General features: G+C 40.9%; 1 protein-coding gene across 1 annotated transcript in view; it reads right to left on the reverse strand.

Annotated features, from left to right (window-relative positions):
- Positions 1-21897, reverse strand: part of LOC128649527 (anillin) — a 474010-nt gene that overhangs the window by 371912 nt on the left and 80201 nt on the right. Inside the window, exons 7-9 of the mRNA XM_053702862.1 lie at positions 17652-17762; positions 17334-17426; positions 523-634 (exon numbers count right to left, since the gene is read on the reverse strand). Of these exons, the coding sequence (XP_053558837.1) occupies positions 523-634; positions 17334-17426; positions 17652-17762 (316 nt within the window). The remainder of the gene's footprint in view (positions 1-522; positions 635-17333; positions 17427-17651; positions 17763-21897) is intronic.

Here is a 21897-nt window from a genome sequence, read left to right on the forward strand (position 1 = left end):
TTGGTTACCTATTTGTTTATTTTGTCCAATAGGTATTAGGCTGACCACGGGATCTCAGCGTGATGAAGTCAGCCGTCACTTCCTGTTTCGGCATGGCGCGGGGGGGGGGGGGAGGAGGCCGACAAACAGCTAGTATATATGAACACTTAGTATGGTGAGTACACTTGATTGTTTTATTTAGAATTGTCTGAGGACGGGGTCACTCCCCGAAAACGTTCACAGAAAATAAATCACTTTTGATTGATACACAAATAGCGAGTGCTGTATTTATTTAGAGAGATGAGAGAATATATATATATATATATATATATATATATATATATATATATATATATATATATATATATATATATATATATATTTTATTTTTTTTTTATTTTTTTTTTATTATCTGAATTTAGGCTGTGAAACTAGCAATGTTAGTTACTCAGCACAGAGCAAGATACCTTTGCCTATTTTATTAGCCTGTTGACCAGGAATATTCTAAGACCAATGTGCTAACCATAATATCAAAAATCTTACCAGAATCAATAGTTCCTCCAAGTCTGACCTCTAGGGAGGAAACACTGCGCTCTTCACAAAAATCCAGGGACTTCTCACTTCTATCCACAGAGGGCTCTCCAAAATCTGATCCCTACATAGACAGTTCTAATGAGAAATTTGTTTTTGTAAAAATACATATTATATACACACACACACACACACACACACACGTTGCCCTCGGTTTACACCGGGTCAATTTGCGTCATTTCTGAATAACAACCTTTTTTTCAGTCATTTGACTGCTATTGAAAAGCATTGAAAAGCAGTGCACTAATTTAAATAGCCAGTAGGTGGAGCTGTCTGCTTGTTTTGCAAAGTTATGCAAGCTTAGCAGACTTAAATTAATCTGTGTACACAGAACAGACCTTGGCTATCGAACAACAAGATCTAGCAGCCACTTCCCTATTATCTTCCTGCTCAGCTGCTTGAGGTGAGGGTGCCTAACTGCCTATTAATCACTCCAGATTGAAATGCATAGAATAGGTGCAGACCCAATATTATCTAACATGCTAACAATGCAGATAACTGTTTGCAGAAAAATGCAAGTAAAAATATGTTTTGGTTTATTAAACTTAGTTTGATGATACAGTCTGTTGTGCAATTATTTAATTAGGTTTATAATGCTTGCTGTTTAGCATTTAAAGTCTTCATTTCAAAGCTTTAAAAATAATGTATTAGGTGTTACTTATGTCAATTTTGAAAGGGGCCTGGAACCTAACTCCCTCACTTCCCATTGACTTACATTATAAACTGGGTTTTAATTTACAACGGTTTCGATTTACAACCATTCCTTCTGGAACCTAACCCCGGCATAAACTGAGGGATACTACATACATACGGGAAAAACTTCTGAAAATCCATTCATGGTTGTGAGGCCTGGCAAAACTCTGACCGGATTTTCATACAAGGATAAAGCATAAGAATACATTAATCATTAAAGGGACAGTCAACCATAGAATTGTTATTGTTTTAAAAGATAGATAATCCCTTTATTACTCATTCCCCAGTTTTGCATAACCAACACAGTTATATTAATGTACTTTTTACCTTTGTGATTACCTTGTATCTAGGAACCTTCTTCCAGCCCCCTGATCACATGACTGTGACTGTTTATTATCTATTGTCTTAAATTTAGCATTGTGTTGTGCTAGATCTTAAATAACTTTCTGTGCCTGAACACAGTGTTATCTATATGGCCCACGTGTACTTTCTGTCTCTTTGTGTTGAAAAGAGATTTAAAAAGCCTGTGATAAGAGGCAGCCCTCAAAGGCTTAGAAATTAGCATATGAGCCTACCTATGTTTAGTTTAAACTAAGAATACCAAGAGAAAAAAGCAAATTTGATGATAAAAGTAAATTGGAAAGTCAATTAAAATTAAAAGTCCTATCTGAATAATGAAAGTTTAATTTATACTTGACTGTCCCTTTAATGCAAGTTTATGGCAGGGTTTGACCAATTCCAGGAAGGCTAAAATTTAGAGGGATATGAAACCCACAGTTTTTCTTTCACGATTCAGATAGAGCATGCAATTTTAAGAAACTTCATAATTTAATCCTATTATCAATTTTCTTCATTTGCTTGGTATCTACATTTATAAAGATATCCTTTTAAGCCCATATTTTTGGGATTAGATGTCATAGTGAATATCCATCTATAGCCCCCTCACACTTTTACATTACCTGGCACCTCAAAAAATTGTACTGCTGAAATCGCCCCCCCCCCCCCCAAATTATTTTTTAAAATTCATCCATCACAACACAAATGGCATATTTTGTCCCCTTTAAAAAAAAAATTAAAAAAAATTATATATATTTCAGTTGAGTAGCTTTGCAACAAGTATGAGGAAAAAAATTTTTTTTTTAAAAAGGGACAGTAAACGTCGCCCTGCATTGAGAGCTTTCTTGAAAACAAGTGGGGGGGGGGGGGGGAGAATGTATAAATATGCAAATGTGCTGCCTATAGCCAGCATTCTCTTTTTTTTATTTTATTGAGTGGTGGTATTAAGCCTACTGTGAGGAGACAGAGCAAATATTGGCAGTTGATAGAATGGCGCTGAAAGAGAAAAAAAAACTATTGTTAGACCTGTCTATGGACTTGACATCCACACCATAATAATAAGACAGCAAATATCTGACTACCACATAGCTTGAGACACAATTTACAAGAAATCCTGCACTAAGTGTTCATACTTCAATCTGCAATTAGATATAGGATCCTGTGAGGCCTGCTTATTACCTTAAAAGTTTAAAAAGCAGCAGACTGGAATACAGTTACATATACAGGGGCAAACCTTCGTATTACAGGACTCTTTGGCTGCATTTGAGAAACCACCCTGAAACGCCCTGTGACGACCAGGGTTATCCAACCCTGCGCCAGTCGCTTATTTGGCACAGAAAGGGTTATCAGACCCCTTCTACTCTCACTAATGTGTCACACTCTAGCCACAGCTTGTGATTTAGTTCAGTGGGTGCAAGGGTTAACACTCCAGTCTGTACTATATGTAAAAGAAATGCCCAAAACTCCCCTTTAATGCCACCCACACTAAACTATAATATCTAGCTGCCACCACTTAAGATTATATGATATGGGAAATCTTAAGGAAACCCCAGATTTACACATTAACTCTTAGAATACAATTTAGCAGAAAATAACCTAAAATATACAGTTCTAATATTCCAGTCTCTTTCAGTAACGTGGTTCAATTATTAGACAAAGGCCAAAGCTTAATAAATGAATTATTTATTATGCCAAAAATATTATGCACTATGCATTAATAAAAAAGTTGTTATAAATAAAATTACACACAGCAAACAGGTTTAAATAAAAGAAAATAACAGACCTGATACTTTCCTAGCTTATAAGCTGCCCCAGGGAGATGGGAAAGAGAAGATGGTCACTCAGCTGTAGCAGCCTCCCATGTAGAATGAACAATCTTATAGTTAAAACACAAGATTCTTATACATATTTTCCAGAGATCAAGTTGCCTGACCACACCCCCCTGGGCAGGGGCTAAGAATCCCCTTATCTTTTATGACCTTCAATAAACTATAAGTCTTTGCCTGAACTTATAGAACACATTTCTGCTAGGTAAATCTATTTTCATATAATCAGGCAGGCACTCTTGGTTTCATTGGGAGAGTCAAATTGATATCAATTATGACATGGTTGTCATATTTCCCTTCATTTAATGTCATAACAGTTTTAAACAGAGATATACATTATACTCATGTCCCTTTATTGACCTCATCAGTTTCTGTGACTGAGGCACTTCAAAGAAAACACCAAACAACCCAGGACACAGTTCTTTTTTTGAATAAATATTTGTTAACTCACAGGCTAAACAGAATTAACCCCTTAGCAGCTAAATCCTGAGGTATTCGTGACACGCCCTATAAAACCCACAGACAATACCAAGCGGTACATGAAGCAAAGGCCGGATTCCCTGGTTGAGACATCTAGAGAGGCAGAGAAAAAGCAGGCAGAAGGCAGGAGAGGTGAGACTCAGACACTAAGTCAGGCGGAACTGTAGCTAGGAGCGGGAGATATCTCTGCAAACCTACCGCACGGATTAGAGAAGCTGCCCAGTATAAGGAGCGGTAAACACCTTACATTCACCCTGATCCTGACAGCAGGGCTGCATATCTAACGGCAGTACGCAGCAATACCTGATAATACCCTGCAGTAGGGAGTAAGGCCCTAATCCACCTCGGACCACCTACGCCAGTCATAAGGTGTAAAAGACACTAACGCCTAAACATTTGAACAAATCTATCAGACCTCTAATGACCATAAAAGTCTGTCAGATTAAAACAGTCACATCTAATCCCTCCCAGGGCTACTACACTAGGAGCATTGAACTCCACCTTGGTGGATAAAGTGAAACCTCGCCCCCATAGGACCTTAAAAAGGTCATGAAATGCAGACCTAAACTAAAAAGCTGCTGTTCCCCCCCACCCCTCTGCCAGCGTGTGCTTTTTTGTGACCGACACTGCCATGCTGCATATATCTCCTATAACATAATCTCTTGATATAAGGTGTTAAAGACCAGAACATTTCACACATACAATGTTGCAGCACGCAAAGAGGAAACAAACAGTATGTCCTCCAAAATAACTGTTACGGATCACTTCCAGCCTCTTTGAGATCTCAATCCGTGATTATCTGATGATAGATCCCTCTCTCCAGATCCCTCAGAAGAGAGGCCTAGCTCCAGACATTCGCCTCCCCCGGGGACGCAATTACTACGGATTCTATGAGACTGCTAGACAGGCAGAGCCAGTCATTTGCAAAGAGATTTGACAAGCTTGAAAGATCTTTTGATGACCTACGCAAAGACATCTCTTCCATCAATGAACGTACAGATATTATTGAAAGGAAGCAAGAGGATTAATCAGTGGATCACACAAATTGGGTGAGCTACACTTAGAACCTTGCTGATCAGGTTTCATCCTTAGAGGCCAAATTGGCCGATTTAGAAGAAAGCTCCTGGCGGAATAACGTGAGGATCAGGGGCATCCCTGAGACCGTCACCCCACAAGAACTTGAAAAATTTGACCAGTCCTTATTCCAAGCTATTCTGGGGTCTCTCGGCAGGGAAGACAGTAGAATTGATGACATTCACAGAGTGGCAAGGCCCAAGAATCATCTTATGGATAAACCAAGAGACACAATAGCACGCCTCCACTACTTTTCTTTTAAAGAGAAGCTGAGGAGGATTCACACAGCAACCTGCTCTCTCTGGGCAGTTCAACAATGTCACCTTGTTCTCAGATCTGTCTTCATATACACTACTACAGAGGAGATTGTTCACTGAAGTCACCAGCACTTTAAGACTCCTTCAGATCAGTTATCGCTGGGGCTTCCCTACAAGGCTTGTTATTACCAAAGATGGAACCCAGCATGTCGCTCTCTCCCCTAGAGAAGGTCTAGATTTGCTGAAGAAATGGCAGCTGCACCCACATATGTTGAGACCCTGAATCGGCCTATACAAGGCAACAATGGATTGAGAAGTTAGGAACCCAGACTGAAACCCAAATAGGCAGGACCTTGTCCCGTGAGACCATCCTTGGCTGCATTTTAGTAAAAATATGTATCCTGTGTAGGTTCTTTGTTGGCCTATTTTCACACCCGAGGTCAACCCCTACCTAGTTGAACTCCAATCCTTAGTATAGATAGGGTAGAATAAACAAAAACTAAATAAGATAAATTTAAAATTTTATTAGCAAGATACCCCTTTTATTATTATTTATTATTAGATATCCCCCTGCAAGAAATGGGTAAAGTGAAGGTAAAGAATTTAAAACAACAAAAAATTTCCATGCATAATGTGCCTCTGATTCCTAGGTCCACTTCGGTAACATTACTATACCAGCTGGTATAGCCTTACATTGTATTGTATACTAGTGATTTTAATAGTGTGCTTTTTTCCCCTTAAATGTAATTTTTACACTCATTTACATATGTAAGGTGTCCCTGCCCCTCAGGTCATACTTTTATTTATTTTTCTTCTCTGGTGACAGTAGGCACTCCCTTAGTTGTATAGTTCCCGTAAATATAATGCACCTTCTAACTTCCCAGTTTGATGTCCTTTCTTTCCTCTCATCCCAGGACCACATTTTTCCTTGTAATTTTATCATGGCATGTGGGCATGATCCACACCTGAAGTGGTAACCCCGATTATAACATGCCCAATCTAATTTCAGTCAATCTATGCGTCTACCTGTTTAGCTTACCTTTGATCCACATCTTTCCCAACCCCTTTCCCTCCTCCTCCCAGCACTTGACCTGCAGCTAAAACACGGTTTGTGATGTCTCATACTTGGTCTAGGTTAGTACACTTGCTTTTACGTGTATCTCACCTTTTCCCCGTACCACCCCCTAACCCTTTTCCCTCTCCTCTCTCCTTCCAATAACGCATTATGTTAATTTTGCTAGCCAGGTGTCCATTTTTCCCCTTATGAGAATCGGTAACAAATTAAGGGCAAAGAATTTTACCATCTCTGCATATATAATGTGCCCTTATTCTTTGGGTTTAATTTTTTGTGATGACTAACAACTGGTATAACCTCTACATTGTACTGTACACTTTTTCTGACTGCTCTCTGCTTTTTATACCATCACTTATATTTGTAAGTTGTTTCTGCCTTTTAGGACAGACAAATAAGCTTGATGAATCAAAAGTTTCAACCAAGAAGCCAAGGAAATAGCAGAAGAATTCTGACCTTTCCTAGGACCAGAAAATAAAACAAATAGACTGGAAGTCTTCCTGAAATCTTTAGTAGCTTCCACATAATATTTCAAAGCTCTTACCACATCCAAAGAATGTAAGGATCTCTCCAAATAATTCTTAGGATTAGGACATAAGGAAGGGACAACAATTTCTCTATTAATGCTAGAATTCACAACCTTAGGTAAAAAAATTGAAAAGAAGTCCGCAAAACTGCCTTATCCTGATGAAAAATCAGAAAAGGAGACTCACAAGAAAGAGCAGATAGCTCAGAAACTCTTCTAGCAGAAGAGATGGCCAAAAGGAATAACACTTTCCAAGAAAGTAGTTTAACATCCAAAGAATGCATATGTTCAAATGGAGGAGCCTGTAAAGCCTTCAGAACCAAATTAAGACTCCAAGGAGGAGAAATTGATTTAATGACAGGCTTAATACGAACTAAAGCCTGTACAAAACAGTGTATATCAGGAAGTATAGCAAACTTTCTGTGAAATAAAACAGAAAAAGAGCGGAGATTTGTCCTTTCAAGGAACTTGCAGACAAACCCTTGTCCAAACCATCCTGAAGAAACTGTAAAATTCTAGGAATTCTAAAAGAATGCCAGGAGAATTTATGAGAAGAACACCATGAAATGTAAGTCTTCCAAACTCTATAATAAATCTTCCTAGAGACAGATTTATGAGCTTGTAACATAGTATTAATCACCGAGTCAGAGAAACCTCTATGACTTAGTACTAAGCGTTCAATTTCCATACCTTCAAATTTAATGATTTGAGATCCTGATGGAAAAACGGACCTTGAGATAGTAGGTCTGGCCATAAAGGAGGTGGCCAAGGCAGGCAACTGGACATCCGAACCAGATCCGCATCGTCCAAATAAGGAAACACTGCAATACCCTGTTCTCAGATTACAGAGAGTAGGGCACCCAGAACCTTCGAAAAGATTATTGGAGCAGTTGCTAGGCCAAATGGAAGAGCAACAAATTGGTAATGCTTGTTTAGAAAAGAGAATCTCGGAAACTAATAATGCTCTGGATGAATCGGAATATGAAGGTATGCATCCTGCAAGTCTATTGTGGACAAATGTCCTCGCTGAACAAAAGGCAGAATAGTCCTTATAGTCACCATATTGAAAGTTGGTACTCTTACATAACTATTCAAAATTTTCAGATCCAGAACTGGTCTGAATAAATTTTCCTTTTTTTGGGACAATGAATAGATTTGAATAAAACCCCAAACCTTGTTCCTGAAAAGGAACTGGCATGATTACCCCTGAAGACTCCAGGTCTGAAACACACTTCAGGAAAGCCTGAGCTTTTACTGGATTTGCTGGGGAACGTGAGAAAAAATCTTCTCACAGGAGGTCTTACTCTGAATCCTATTCGATACCCTTGAGAGACAATGCTCTGAATCCATTGATTTTGGACAGATTTTATCCAAATATCCTTGAAAAACCTTAATCTGCCCCCTACCAGCTGAGCTGGAATGAGGGCCGCACCTTCATGCGGACTTAGCGGCTGACTTTGGTTTCTTAAATGGCTTGGATTTATTCCAATTTGAGGAAGGCTTCCAATTGGAAACAGATTCCTTGGGAGAAGGATCGAGTTTTTGTTCCTTATTTGACGAAAGGAACGAAAACGGTTAGAAGCCTTAGATTTACCCTTAGGTTTTTTATCCTGAGGCAGAAAAACTCCCTTTTCCCCAGTGACAGTTGAAATAATAGAATCCAACTGAGAACCAAATAAATTATTACCTTGGAAAGAAAGAGATAGTTATCTAGATTTAGATGTCATCAGCATTCCAAGATTTAAGCCACAAAGCTCTTCTAGCTAATATAACTAGAGACACTGATATAACATCAGTTTTGACAATATCAAAAATGGCATCACAAATAAAATGATTAGCATGTTGCAGTAGGCGAAAAATGCTAGATCAAATTTCTGATTAGCATATTGCAGTAAGCGAATAAGTCAGAATCAAATTTCTGTTGCGCTAAATTTCCAACCAGAAAGTTGATGCAGCCGCAACATCAGCCAAAGAAATTGCAGGTCTGAGAAGATGACCTGAATATAAATAGGCCTTCCTTAGATAAGATTCAAGCTTCCTATCTAAAGGATCCTTAAAAGGAAGTACCATCTTCCAGAGGAATAGTGGTACGTTTAGCAAGAGTAGAAATAGTCCCATCAACTTTGGGGATTTTTTCCCAAAACTCTATAGAATTTGCTGGTAAAGGCTACAATTTTTTAAACCTTGAAGGAATAAAAGAAGTACCTGGCTTATTCCATTCCTTAGAAATCATATCAGAAATAGCCTCAGGAATAGGAAAAAACCCTGGAGAAACCACAGGAGGTTTAAAAAAAGCATTTAAACGTTTATTAGACTGAACGTCAAGAGGACTGGTTACCTCAATATCCAAAGTAATTAACACTTCTTTTAATAAAGAAAGCATATACTCTATTTTAAATAAATAAGTAGATTTGTCAGTGTCAATGTCTGAGGAAGGATCTTCTGTATCAGATAGATCCTCATCAGAAGAGGATAAATTATTATGTTGTTGGTCATTTGAAATTTCATCAACTAAATGAGAAGTTTTAAAAGACCTTTTACGTTTATAAGAAGGTGGGAATGCAGACAAAGCCTTCAGGATAGAATCAGAAACAAATTCTTTAAAATTTACAGGTATATCATGCACATTAGAAGTTGAAGGAACTGCAACTGGCAATGTACTATTACTGATGGATACACTATATGCACGTAAAAGTTTATCATGACAACTATTACAAATGACATTCGGCGAAATAATTTCTACAATTTTACAAATGCACTTAGCTTTGGTAGAACCGATGTCAGGCAGCAATGTTCCAGCTGAAACTTCTGAGAGGCAAGATCAGATTGAGACATCTTGAAAAATGTAAGAGAAAAAACATATAAAGCAAAATGATCTATTTCCTTATATGACAGTTTCAGGAATGGGAAAAAATGCAAATAGCATAGCCCTCTAATAGAGAAAAAGGCAAGAGGAAATCATCAATGGGGTATTGAAATAATGAAAAAGTTTGGCGCTAAGTACGACGAACAACGTAACAAACTTTTTTGGCGCCAAAAATAACCGGAAATGACACACTCGCGTCACTAATGACGCAACCGTGTGAAAGGTCTCGGCATCAAGTATGACGCCGGAAATGACGAAGCTGCGTCAGACTTATTTTTTCGCGCCCAAAAAAATGTTCGCGCCAAGAATGACCCAATAAAGTTTAGCATTTGACGCACCCACGGGCCTAATACGCCCGCAATTTGCAAGAAGTAGTCAATTGAAAAAAAGACTAAACTGACAGTCTGCAGAAGGAAATACATGAACCTGACTCATGGCAAATATAAGTACAATACATATATTTAGAACTTCATATAAATGCATAAAGTGCCAAACCATAGCTGAGTGTGTCTTAAGTAATGAAAAATATAAATTTATGTTTACCTGATAAATTTATTTCTCTTGTGGTGTATCCAGTCCACGGATCATCCATTACTTGTGGGATATTCTCATTCCCAACAGGAAGTTGCAAGAGGACACCCACAGCAGAACTGTTATATAGCTCCTCCCCTAACTGCCATATCCAGTCATTCGACCGAAAACAAGCAGAGAAAGGAGAAACCATAGGGTGCAGTGGTGACTGTAGTTTAAAGTTAAAAAATACCTGCCTTAAAATGACAAGGAGGGCCGTGGACTGGATACACCACAAGAGAAATAAATTTATCAGGTAAGCATAAATTATGTTTTCTCTTGTAAGGTGTATCCAGTCCACGGATCATCCATTACTCGTGGGATACCAACACCAAAGCTAAAGTACACGGATGAAGGGAGGGACAAGGCAGGTACTTAAACGGAAGAAGCAAAAGTAGCCTCCGAAGAAGCAAAAGTATCAAACTTGTAGAATTTTGAAAAAGTATGAAGCGAAGACCAAGTCGCTGCCTTGCAAATCTGTTCAACAGAAGCCTCATTTTTAAAGGCCCATGTGGAAGCCACGGCTCTAGTAGAATGAGCTGTAATCCTTTCTGGAGGCTGCTGGCCAGCAGTCTCATAGGCTACGCGGATTATGCTTCTTAGCCAAAAAGAGAGGTTGCCGAAGCTTTTTGACCTCTCCTCTGTCCAGAGTAGACAACAAACAAAGCAGATGTTTCACGAAAATCTTTAGTAGCTTAAAAGTAAAACTTTAAAGCACGAACCACGTCCAGATTGTGTAAAAGACGTTCCTTCTTTGAAGAAGGATTAGGACACAAAGATGGAACAACAATCTCTTTATTGATATTCTTATTAGATACCACCTTAGGTAAAAACCCAGGTTTGGTACGCAGGACTACCTTATCCGCATGGAAGATCAGATAAGGAGAATCACATTGTAAGGCAGATAACTCGGAAACTCTACGAGCCGAGGAAATAGCTACCAAAAACAGAACTTTCCAAGATAAAAGATTGATATCTATGGAATGAAGAGGTTCAAACGGAACTCCTTGAAGAACCAGATTTAAGCTCCATGGCGGAGCAACAGGTTTAAACACAGGCTTGATTCTAACTAAAGCCTGACAAAATGCCTGAACGTCTGGAACATCTGCCAGACGCTTGTGCAAAAGAATAGACAGGGCAGAAATCTGTCCCTTTAAGGAACTAGCTGACCAACCTTTTTCCAAACCTTCTTGGAGAAAGGATAATATCCTGGGAATCCTGACCTTACTCCATGGAGTAACCCTTGGATTCACACCAATAAAGATATTTACGCCATATCTTATGGTAAATTTTCCTGGTGACAGGCTTTCGTGCCTGTATTAAGGTATCAATGACTGACTCGGAGAAGCCACGCTTTGATAACATCAAGCATACAATCTCCAGGCAGTCAGTCTCAGAGAAATTAGATTTGGATGATTGAAAGGACCTTGTAGTAGAAGGTCTTGTCTTAACGGCAGAGTCCAAGGTGGAAAGGATGACATGTCCACTAGATCTGCATACCAGGTCCTGCGTGGCCACGCAGGCGCTATCAAGATCACCGATGCTCTCTCCTGCTTGATCTCGGCAATCAGACGAGGGAGCAGAGGAAACGGTGGAAACACATAAGCCAGGTTGAAAGACCAGGGCGCTGCTAGAGCATCTATCAGCGTCGCCTTGGGATCCCTGGACCTGGATCCGTAACAAGGAAGCTTGGCTTTCTGGCGAGACGCCATGAGATCCAGTTCTGGTTTGCCCCAACGATGAATCAATTGTGCAAACACCTCCGGATGGAGTTCCCACTCCCCCGGATGAAAAGTCTGACGACTTAGAAAATCCGCCTCCCAGTTCTCTACACCTGGGATATGGATAGCTGATAGGTGGCAAGAGTGAATCTCTGCCCAGCGAATTATCTTTGAGACTTCTAACATCGCTAGGGAACTCCTTGTTCCCCCTTGATGGTTGATGTAAGCCACAGTCGTGATGTTGTCCGACTGAAATCTGATGAACCTCAGAGTTGCTAACTGAGGCCAAGCCTGAAGAGCACTGAATATCACTCAGTTCCAGAATATGTATTGGAAGGAGTGTCTCCTCCTGAGTCCACGATCCCTGAGCCTTCAGGGAGTTCCAGACTGCACCCCAACCTAGAAGGCTGGCATCTGTCGTTACAATTGTCCAATCTGGCCTGCCAAAGGTCATACCTTTGGACAGATGGACCCGAGATAGCCACCAGAGAAGAGAATCCCTGGTCTCTTGATCCAGATTTAGTAGAGGGGACAAATCTGTGTAATCCCCATTCAACTGACTGAGCATGCAGAGTTGCAGCGGTCTGAGATGTAGGCGGGCAAACGGCACTATGTCCATTGCCGCTACCATTAAGCCGATTACTTCCATACACTGAGCCACCGAAGGCCGAGGAGTGGAATAAAGAACACGGCAGGAATTTAGAAGTTTTGATAACCTGGTCTCAGTCAGGTATATCCTCATTTCTACAGAATCTATTAGAGTTCCCAGAAAGGAGACTCTTGTGAGAGGAGATAGAGAACTCTTTTCTTCGTTCACTTTCCACCCATGCGACCTCAGAAATGCCAGAACTATATCCGTATGAGACTTGGCAATTTGGAAATTTGACGCCTGTATCAGAATGTCGTCTAAATAAGGGGCCACTGCTATGTCCCGCGGCCTTAGGACCGCCAGAAGTGAGCCCAGAACCTACGTAAAGATTCTTGGGGCTGTAGCTAACCCAAAGGGAAGAGCCACAAACTGGTAATGCCTGTCTAGGAAGGCAAACCTGAGAAACCGATGATGATCTTTGTGTATCGGAATGTGAAGATAAGCATCCTTTAAGTCCACGGTAGTCATGTATTGACCCTCCTGGATCATAGGTAGGATGGTACGAATAGTCTCCATCTTGAATGATGGGACCCTGAGAAATTTGTTTAAGATCTTGAGATCTAAGATTGGTCTGAAGGTTCCCTCTTTTTTGGGAACCACAAACAGATTTGAATAGAATCATTGTCCCTGTTCCTCCTTTGGAACTGGGTGGATCACTCCCATAACTAGGAGGTCTTTAACACAGTGTAAAAATGCCTCTTTATCTGGTTTGTAGATAATTGTGAAAGATGAAATCTCCCTTTTGGAGGAGAAGCTCTGAAGTCCAGAAGATATCCCTGGGATACAATTTCCAACGCCCAGGGATCCTGGACATCTCTTGCCCAAGCTTGGGCGAAGAGCGAAAGTCTGCCCCCCTACTAGATCCGTTACCGGATCGGTGGCCAATCCTTCATGCTGTCTTAGAGGCAGCAGCAGGCTTTTTGGCCTGCTTACCTTTGTTCCAAGTCTGGTTAGGTCTCCAGACCGACTTGGACTGGGCAAAAGTACCCTCTTGTTTTGTATTAGAGGAAGTTGATGCCGCACTCGCCTTGAAGTTTCGAAAGGCACGAAAATTAGACTGTTTGGCCCTTGATTTGGACCTATCCTGAGGAAGGGCATGACCTTTTCCTCCAGTGATATCAGAAATGATCTCCTTCAAACCAGGCCCGAATAGGGTCTGCCCCTTGAAGGGAATATTAAGCAGCTTAGACTTTGAAGTAACGTCAGCAGACCATGATTTAAGCCATAGCGCCCTAGGCATCTGAATAGCAAAACCAGAATTCTTAGCCGTTAGTTTAGTCAAATGAACAATGGCATCAGAAGCAAAAGAATTGGCTAGCTTAAGTGCTCTAAGCTTGTCAAGTATATCATCCAATGGGGTCTCTACCTGTAAAGCCTCTTCCAGAGACTCAAACCAGAAGGCCGCAGCAGCAGCAGTGACTGGGGCAATGCATGCAAGGGGCTGTAGAATAAAACCTTGTTGAATAAACATTTTCTTAAGATAGCCCTCTAACTTTTTATCCATTGGATCTAAGAAAGCACAACTGTCCTCGACAGGGATAGTAGTACGCTTAGCTAGTGTAGAAACTGCTCCCTCCACCTTAGGGACCGTTTGCCATAAGTCCCATGTGGCGGCATCTATTGGAAACATTTTCTTAAAAATAGGAGGGGGAGAGAACGGCACACCTGGTCTATCCCTTTCCTTAGTAATAATTTCTGTAAACCTTTTAGGTATTGGAAAAACATCAGTGTAAACAGGTACTGAATAGTATTTATCCAATCTACACAATTTCTCTGGCACTGCAATTGTATCACAGTCATTCAGAGCAGCTAAAACCTCCCTGAGCAACACGCGGAGGTGTTCAAGCTTAAATTTAAATGTTGATACTTCAGAATCAGGTTGAATCCTCTTCCCTGAGTCAGAAAAATCACCCACAGAAAGAAGCTCTCCTTCCTCAGCTTCTGCATATTGTGAGGGGGTATCAGACATAGCTACTAAAGCGTCAGTATGCTCTGTATTCCTTCTAACTCCAGAGCTGTCTCACTTTCCTCGTAACCCAGGTAGTCTGGATAATACCGCTGACAGTGTATTATCCATGACTGCCGCCATGTCTTGTAAAGTAAACGCCATGGGCGCGCTAGATGTACTTGGCGCCTCTTGAGCACGAGTCCCTTGAGCGGGATTTAAAGGTTCTGACACATGGGGCGAGTTAGTCGGCATAACTTCCCCCTCGTCAGATTCCTCTGGTGATACATTTTTTAAAGACAGAATATGATCTTTATTGCTTAAAGTGAAATCAGTACATTTGGTACACATTCTAAGAGGGGGTTCCACCATGGCTTCTAAACATAATGAACAAGGAGTTTCCTCTATGTCAGACATGTTTAAACAGACTAGCAATGAGACCAGCAAGCTTGGAAAACACTTTAAAGCAAGTTAACAAGCAAAAAATAAAAACGGTACTGTGCCTTTAAGAAAAATAAAAAAAGTCAGAATTTGAAAAACAGTGAAAAAAAGCAGAAAATCAAACGAAATTTTTACAGTGTGTATAATAAGCTAACAGAGCATTGCACCCACTTGCAAATGGATGATTAACCCCTTAGTTTAAAAAAACGGATCAAAAAAAAAAGAGACGTTTTTTAACAGTCACAACAAACTGCCACAGCTCTGCTGTGGCCCTATCTTGCCATACAAACTACTTTGGAAAGCCTAAAAACCCTTTAGAGAGGTCCTATTAGCATTCAGGGGACTCCTTGAGGGAAGCTGGATGTCTCAGTCTGTAAAAGTTACTGCGCAATTAAGAGCTAAATTAGGCCCCTCCCACTCATGTCTACACAGTGGGAGGCCTAAGAAAACTGTTTCTAGGCAAATTTAAGCCAGCCATGTGGAAAAAACTAGGCCCCAATAAAGTTTTATCACCAAAACATATATAAAGACGTTTAAGCACTCCCAGCAAACGTTTTATATGACAGGAATTGAAAAATAATAAGAGTATTACCTCTGACAGTAAGCATGATACCAGTCGCTATTAAATCACTACACAGGCTTACCTTAAATAAATCTGGTATCAGCAGCATTTTCTAGCATTTACATTCCTCTAGAAAAAATTTAGACTGCACATACCTCATAGCAGGATAACCTGCATGCCATTCCCCAGCTGAAGTTACCTCTCTCTTCAGTTATGTGCGAGAACAGCAATGGATCTTAGTTACAACCTGCTAAGATCATTAGAGACCACAGGCAGATTCTTCTTCTATTTTCTGCCTGGGACCAAAATAGCACAACTCCGGTACCATTTAAAAATAACAAACTTTTGAATTGAAGAAAAAACAACTACATTTCAAAACATCTCTCTTACTGCTTCCATGCTTGTCGAGAGTTGCAAGCGAATGACTGGAGGTGGCAGTTAGGAGAGGAGCTATATAGACAGCTCTGCTGTGGGTGATCCTCTTGCAACTTCCTGTTGGGAAGGAGAATATCCCACAAGTAATGGATGATCCGTGGACTGGATACACCTTACAAGAGAAAAAAAATAACTAAATAAAATAATTTAAAGGGACATGAAACCCCAAAAAAAAAAAAAAATTATTTCATGATACAGACAGAAGTAAATTAGAAAGTTGTTTCTTTTACGACATGACGAGTCCACGGATTTCATCCTTACTTGTGGGATGTATCCTCCTGCTAACAGGAAGTTGCGCAACTTCCTGTTAGCAGGAGGATAAATCCCACAAGGATGAAATCCGTTGACTCGTCATATCTTTGTAAAAGAAACTATGTTCTATTTATTTTACTTCCTTTTCTTTGCTGAAATGTTTATCCTAAGTAAGCTCTGGACACACACAGATATAGATACACACACACACACACACACAGATATAGATACACACACACACACACACACAGATATAGATACACACACACACACACACACAGATATAGATAACACACACACACACACACACAGATATAGATACACACACACACACACACACAGATATAGATACACACACACACACACACAGATATAGATACACACACACACACACAGATATAGATACACACACACACACAGATATAGATACACACACACAGCTATAGATACACACACACAGCTATAGATACACACACACACACACACAGATATAGATACACACACAGATATAGATACACACACACACAGATATAGATACACACACACACAGATATAGATACACACACACACAGATATAGATACACACACACACAGATATAGATACACACACACACAGATATAGATACACACACACACAGATATAGATACACACACACACAGATATAGATACACACACACACAGATATAGATACACACACACACAGATATAGATACACACACACACAGATATAGATACACACACACAGAGATATAGATACACACACACACAGATATAGATACACACACACACAGATATACCCATGTGTTCAGTTAGAAACCAGCAGTGCATTGCTGCTCCATTAACAATGGAAACCAAAAGAACAAAACAAAATTAGATAATAGAAGTAAATTGGAAAGTTAATTAAAAATCATGTTCTATTTGAGTCATGAAAACGTGGGTTTCATGTCCCTTTAAGTAGTTGACATTATGTCCTTAAGTAGTATACTAGAAAATGCAAACTCTGAAGCCAGCCCGTGTACTGTAAGCCTGGCAGGGATTTTTATTTCTGGACACTCACACTTGAGTCTGCTTGTGTATCTGGTTTCGGGCCCATGGCGACAGTTCCTCTGCCTATTCTCACTCTCCTTCTCCGACTCTCTCTGGATGGCTCCTGGAGGACAGTGAAGCCTGTGAGCTATACCAACAGAGTAAATACTCACCCAAAGTGGAGCCATACACCGTGACAGACCATAAAGAACCACCAATGTGAAAACCAGTAATCATAAAAAAGTGCTCCACAAATTGTGAGAAAATATACAGGACCATCCAAATCATCAACACCTTTGAGAGTGCCACAAAAAAGTGTTAACATCGCTTTGCATGAAGCTGGTCTCACCAAGAATGCTATTTCTTCACTTTTCTTCTGCTTTTGTCTCATAGACTCTGCTCTCCATGGGTTTCGACGATCAAGCACAGCACAGACCATAGCCAGTTCATCTTCTCGCTCCTAGATGGAAAGAGAATACAGATTAACAAGACTATAGAGTCCTCCTCTTGCATTATCTGCTATTGTATTATATCAATCTCACTTTTTTCAGTCAATGAAGATCTGGAGACATAGATTATGGCCTAGATTACAAGTGGAATGCAAAATTGCACTTTTCCACTCTTAATACGTATGTACGCACGCACGCACGCAAATGAGCGCTGGCTTATGAAGTGAAGTGCAACGCATTTGCATTGCATGGAAACTTTGCTCTCATGAGAGTGCGCTTCCATAGGCTCCAATGGTAGACTCGTTTTCATGCCGAAAGTCATGGAAGGGAACCTAGTGCAGTGAAGGGGGAAAGTTGCTCAGCAATGGACAGCAAAGTTTAACCCCTTAATGACCGGACCATTTTTCAATTTTCTTACCCTTAATGACAATGGCTATTTTTACATTTCTGCAGTGTTTGTGTTTAGCTGTAATTTTCCTCTTACTCATTTACTGTACCCACACATATTATATACCGTTTTTCTCGCCATTAAATGGACTTTCTAAAGATACCATTATTTTCATCATGTCTTATAATTTACTACAAAAAAAATAATAAAATATGAGGAAAAAATGGAAAAAAACACACTTTTTCTAACTTTGACCCCCAAAATCTGTTACACATCTACAATCACCAAAAAACACCCATGCTAAATAGTTTCTAAATTTTGTCCTGAGTTTAGAAATACCCAATGTTTACATGTTCTTAGCTTTTTTTGCAAGTTATAGGGCCATAAATACAAGTAGCACTTCGCTATTTCCAAACCACTTTTTTTCAAAATTAGCGCTAGTTACATTGGAACCCTGATATCTGTCAGGAATACCTGAATATCCCTTGACATGCATATATTTTTTGTTAGAAGACAACCCAAAGTATTGATCTAGGCACATTTTGGTATATTTTATTACACCATTTCACCGCCAAATGCGAGCAAATAAAAAAAAAAAAAAACTTTACATTTTTCACAATTTTAGGTTTCTCACTGAAATTATTTACAAACAGCTTGTGCTATTATGGCACAAATTGTTGTAAAAGCTTCTTTGGGATCCCCTTTGTTCAGAAATAGCAGACTTATATGGCTTTGGCATTGCTTTTTTGTAATTAGAAGGCCGCTAAATGCTAATTAGGTAGGTTGTAGGGAGCTTGCAGGGTTAATTTTAGCTTTAGGGTAGAGATCAGCCTCCCACCTGACACATCCCACCCCCTGATCCCTCCCAAACAGCTCTCTTCCCTCCCCCACCCCACAAATGTCCCCGCCATCTTAAGTACTGGCAGAAAGTCTGCCAGTACTAAATAAAAGGAGTTTTTTTTTTTTTTATATAAAAAAAAAATAAAATATTTTAGCTGTGATGGACTCCTGCCTTAGCCCCAACCTCCATGATCCCCCCCCCCCCAGCTCTCTAACCCTCTCCCCTATCTAATTGCGGCCATCTTGGGTACTGGCAGCTGTCTGCCAGTACCCAATTTGCACAAAAACAAAAGTATTTTTTGCTCTTTTTCTTTTTTGGGGGGTTTTCTGTAGTGTAGCAGCCCCCCACAATACCCCTACCCCCCTCCCCCTCCCAGATCCTTTTATATGATTTAAAAAAAAAAATCTTCCCCCCCCTCTTCCCTCATTGGTGTCAGTGGCCAGCTAATGCACGCGCACGCGCGCCCCCCCGCACGCTCCCGGCACCCGGCGTGCACATTGCACTTCTAGGTACCGGATGCCGGGTAGCGATGGGCCGCCCACCCACCTCCCTGTTGCGCTCCCACCCACCAACGAACCGGCACCATCGCTACCGGTGCAGAGAGGGCCACAGAGTGGCCCTCTCTGCATCGGAGTCTTCTAAAAAGGTATTGCAGGATGCCTCCATATGGAGGCATCACTGCAATACCCTGAGAGCTGCTGGAAGCGATTGCGATCGCTTCCAGCACTCTCCTAGACAACTGACGTACCAGGTACGTCCATTGTCATTAACTACTTGTTAATGCATGACGTACCTGGTAAGTCAGTTGTCATTAAGGGGTTAAAATAAATCTCTCTGGGGGGCGGAGCCTAGCCACGGACTAAGATGGCTGCTTAATCTCAGAGCTCTGAAGTCCCCTTAGTGTTCAGTAATAACTAACGTTTTCCTATATGCTGGCAAAGGCTTAAAAACACTCCACACTGAAGCCAGAGGAGTTTGGGAACGGCTCTGATAACATCTTTGACCCAGTGGCTCATTTCACAGGCGCATAGCGCAGCGCAAAGATTAGGGGCTGCCGAGATAAAGAACCGGCTGAGGAGAACAGGCGGTGAATAAACTAAGTGGCATACACGCGCCTGGAAGCAACAGGAGACAAAGCCTACCTGACACGGCAATCCGACCGGACCGGCAAAAGGCTCCAGGACCCAGTCCCGTGAATGTCAATTGCTGCAATACCGAGGCTGATCACGCAGGAGGTGCAGGACTTACGACCACGTGGTCACACAGAGGCCTGAGGGATCGGGGCCTGTACGGAACCTGTACATAGGCTGCAGAGACAACACTGACCACAACCAAGCGGATTGGTAAGAGCTCAGCTTATCACGCTTCATCTCCCTAAGCACAGAGGCACGACATAAGCAAGGCCATAGGAAGCACCATAAAACAAAGACAACTAAAACGGAACATAAAATATAACAGATTTACCTAAGCCACGCACATATATAGTATGAGAGGAATTGTGCCCCATAATCATTCAGCCACTCCTAAAGTATAGCTGGTGGCAGAGGAGGAAATCAACCATCATTGAAAGGCCCACTATTAAGGAGCGCAAGCCTAAAAGTAAGATACAAAAAGCACTCCTATATGCATTCTGCATCAGGGTGATAAGGCATCGCTGTTATAAATTGAACTGAAACTAACTTGGCACAGTATCACATGTACTCCGAGCAGTGAGAGATATAAACTGGGCCTTGTTGGGTCTGCTAACCAATTAGCACTAAGGGTGAAAGGAGACTCAATTAAAAGACCCAACACTAGATCCATACAAGCACGGTCGGAATAGGAGATAGAATTTAACACGGGGAGGTGAAGCGGAGAAACAATGCGCAGTAAAATTTCTTTCAGCTATGGCTACCAAAAGGAACACTAAGCCACCCAGACCCACTCAATCCACAGCCCTAGAGAACTATCTGATCCCTGCCAAAACAAGCATGGCTACAGCAGATACAGAACGCATCACACCTGCACAAACAACTGCACCGCAACCCCAAGATCTTAGCTCACAGAGCAAGGCACAAAATTATCTAACAAGGGATGATATAAAACACCTTTCATCAAAAGAAGACATTAGAGAGGCGATGCAAGACTTCAAGACTATGTTTGGGGAGTTGAAAAGGGACATTATGGTGGTAGACCGACGCGTCACGCAAATAGAGGAAAGACAAGAAACCCTTAGTTCTGACTTACAGCACCAGACTAGTCATATGCAGGCTCAGGAGGGCACAGTACAAACACTTATGGAGTGTATAGAGGACTTAGAAAATAGGAGCAGGAGGAACAATCTTAGGCTGCGAGGAATAACTGAAGCAGTCGACCCTCCTGCCCTACAAAATTACATACAAGACTTTATCAAATACCTCAAAAATAATGACGCTGCACCAGAAACACCGATAGAGAGAGCGCATAGAGCCTTGCGCCCTAAACCACCAAATAGAGCTCCTCCAAGAGATGTCATAATGAAACTGTTGTCCTTTAGGGATAAGGGAATTCAGGGGATCCGAAATACAAGTCTACTCTGATCTATGTCCTACAACGTTACAGAAGCGACGGGATTTAAGATATGTCACTGCTGCCCTCAAAGAAAAACGACTGTCTTACAGATGGGGATTCCCCACCTGCCTGATCGTCACAAAAAACAGAATTTATGTTTACCTGATAAATTACTTTCTCCAACGGTGTGTCCGGTCCACGGCGTCATCCTTACTTATGGGATATTCTCTTCCCCAACAGGAAATGGCAAAGAGCCCAGCAAAGCTGGTCACATGATCCCTCCTAGGCTCCGCCTTCCCCAGTCATTCGACCGACGTAAAGGAGGAATATTTGCATAGGAGAAATCATATGATACCGTGGTGACTGTAGTTAAAGAAAATAAATCATC

The sequence above is a fragment of the Bombina bombina genome, chromosome 1 (genome assembly GCF_027579735.1).
Source record: "Bombina bombina isolate aBomBom1 chromosome 1, aBomBom1.pri, whole genome shotgun sequence".
In the NCBI taxonomy this organism is placed as follows: Eukaryota; Metazoa; Chordata; class Amphibia; order Anura; family Bombinatoridae; genus Bombina; species Bombina bombina.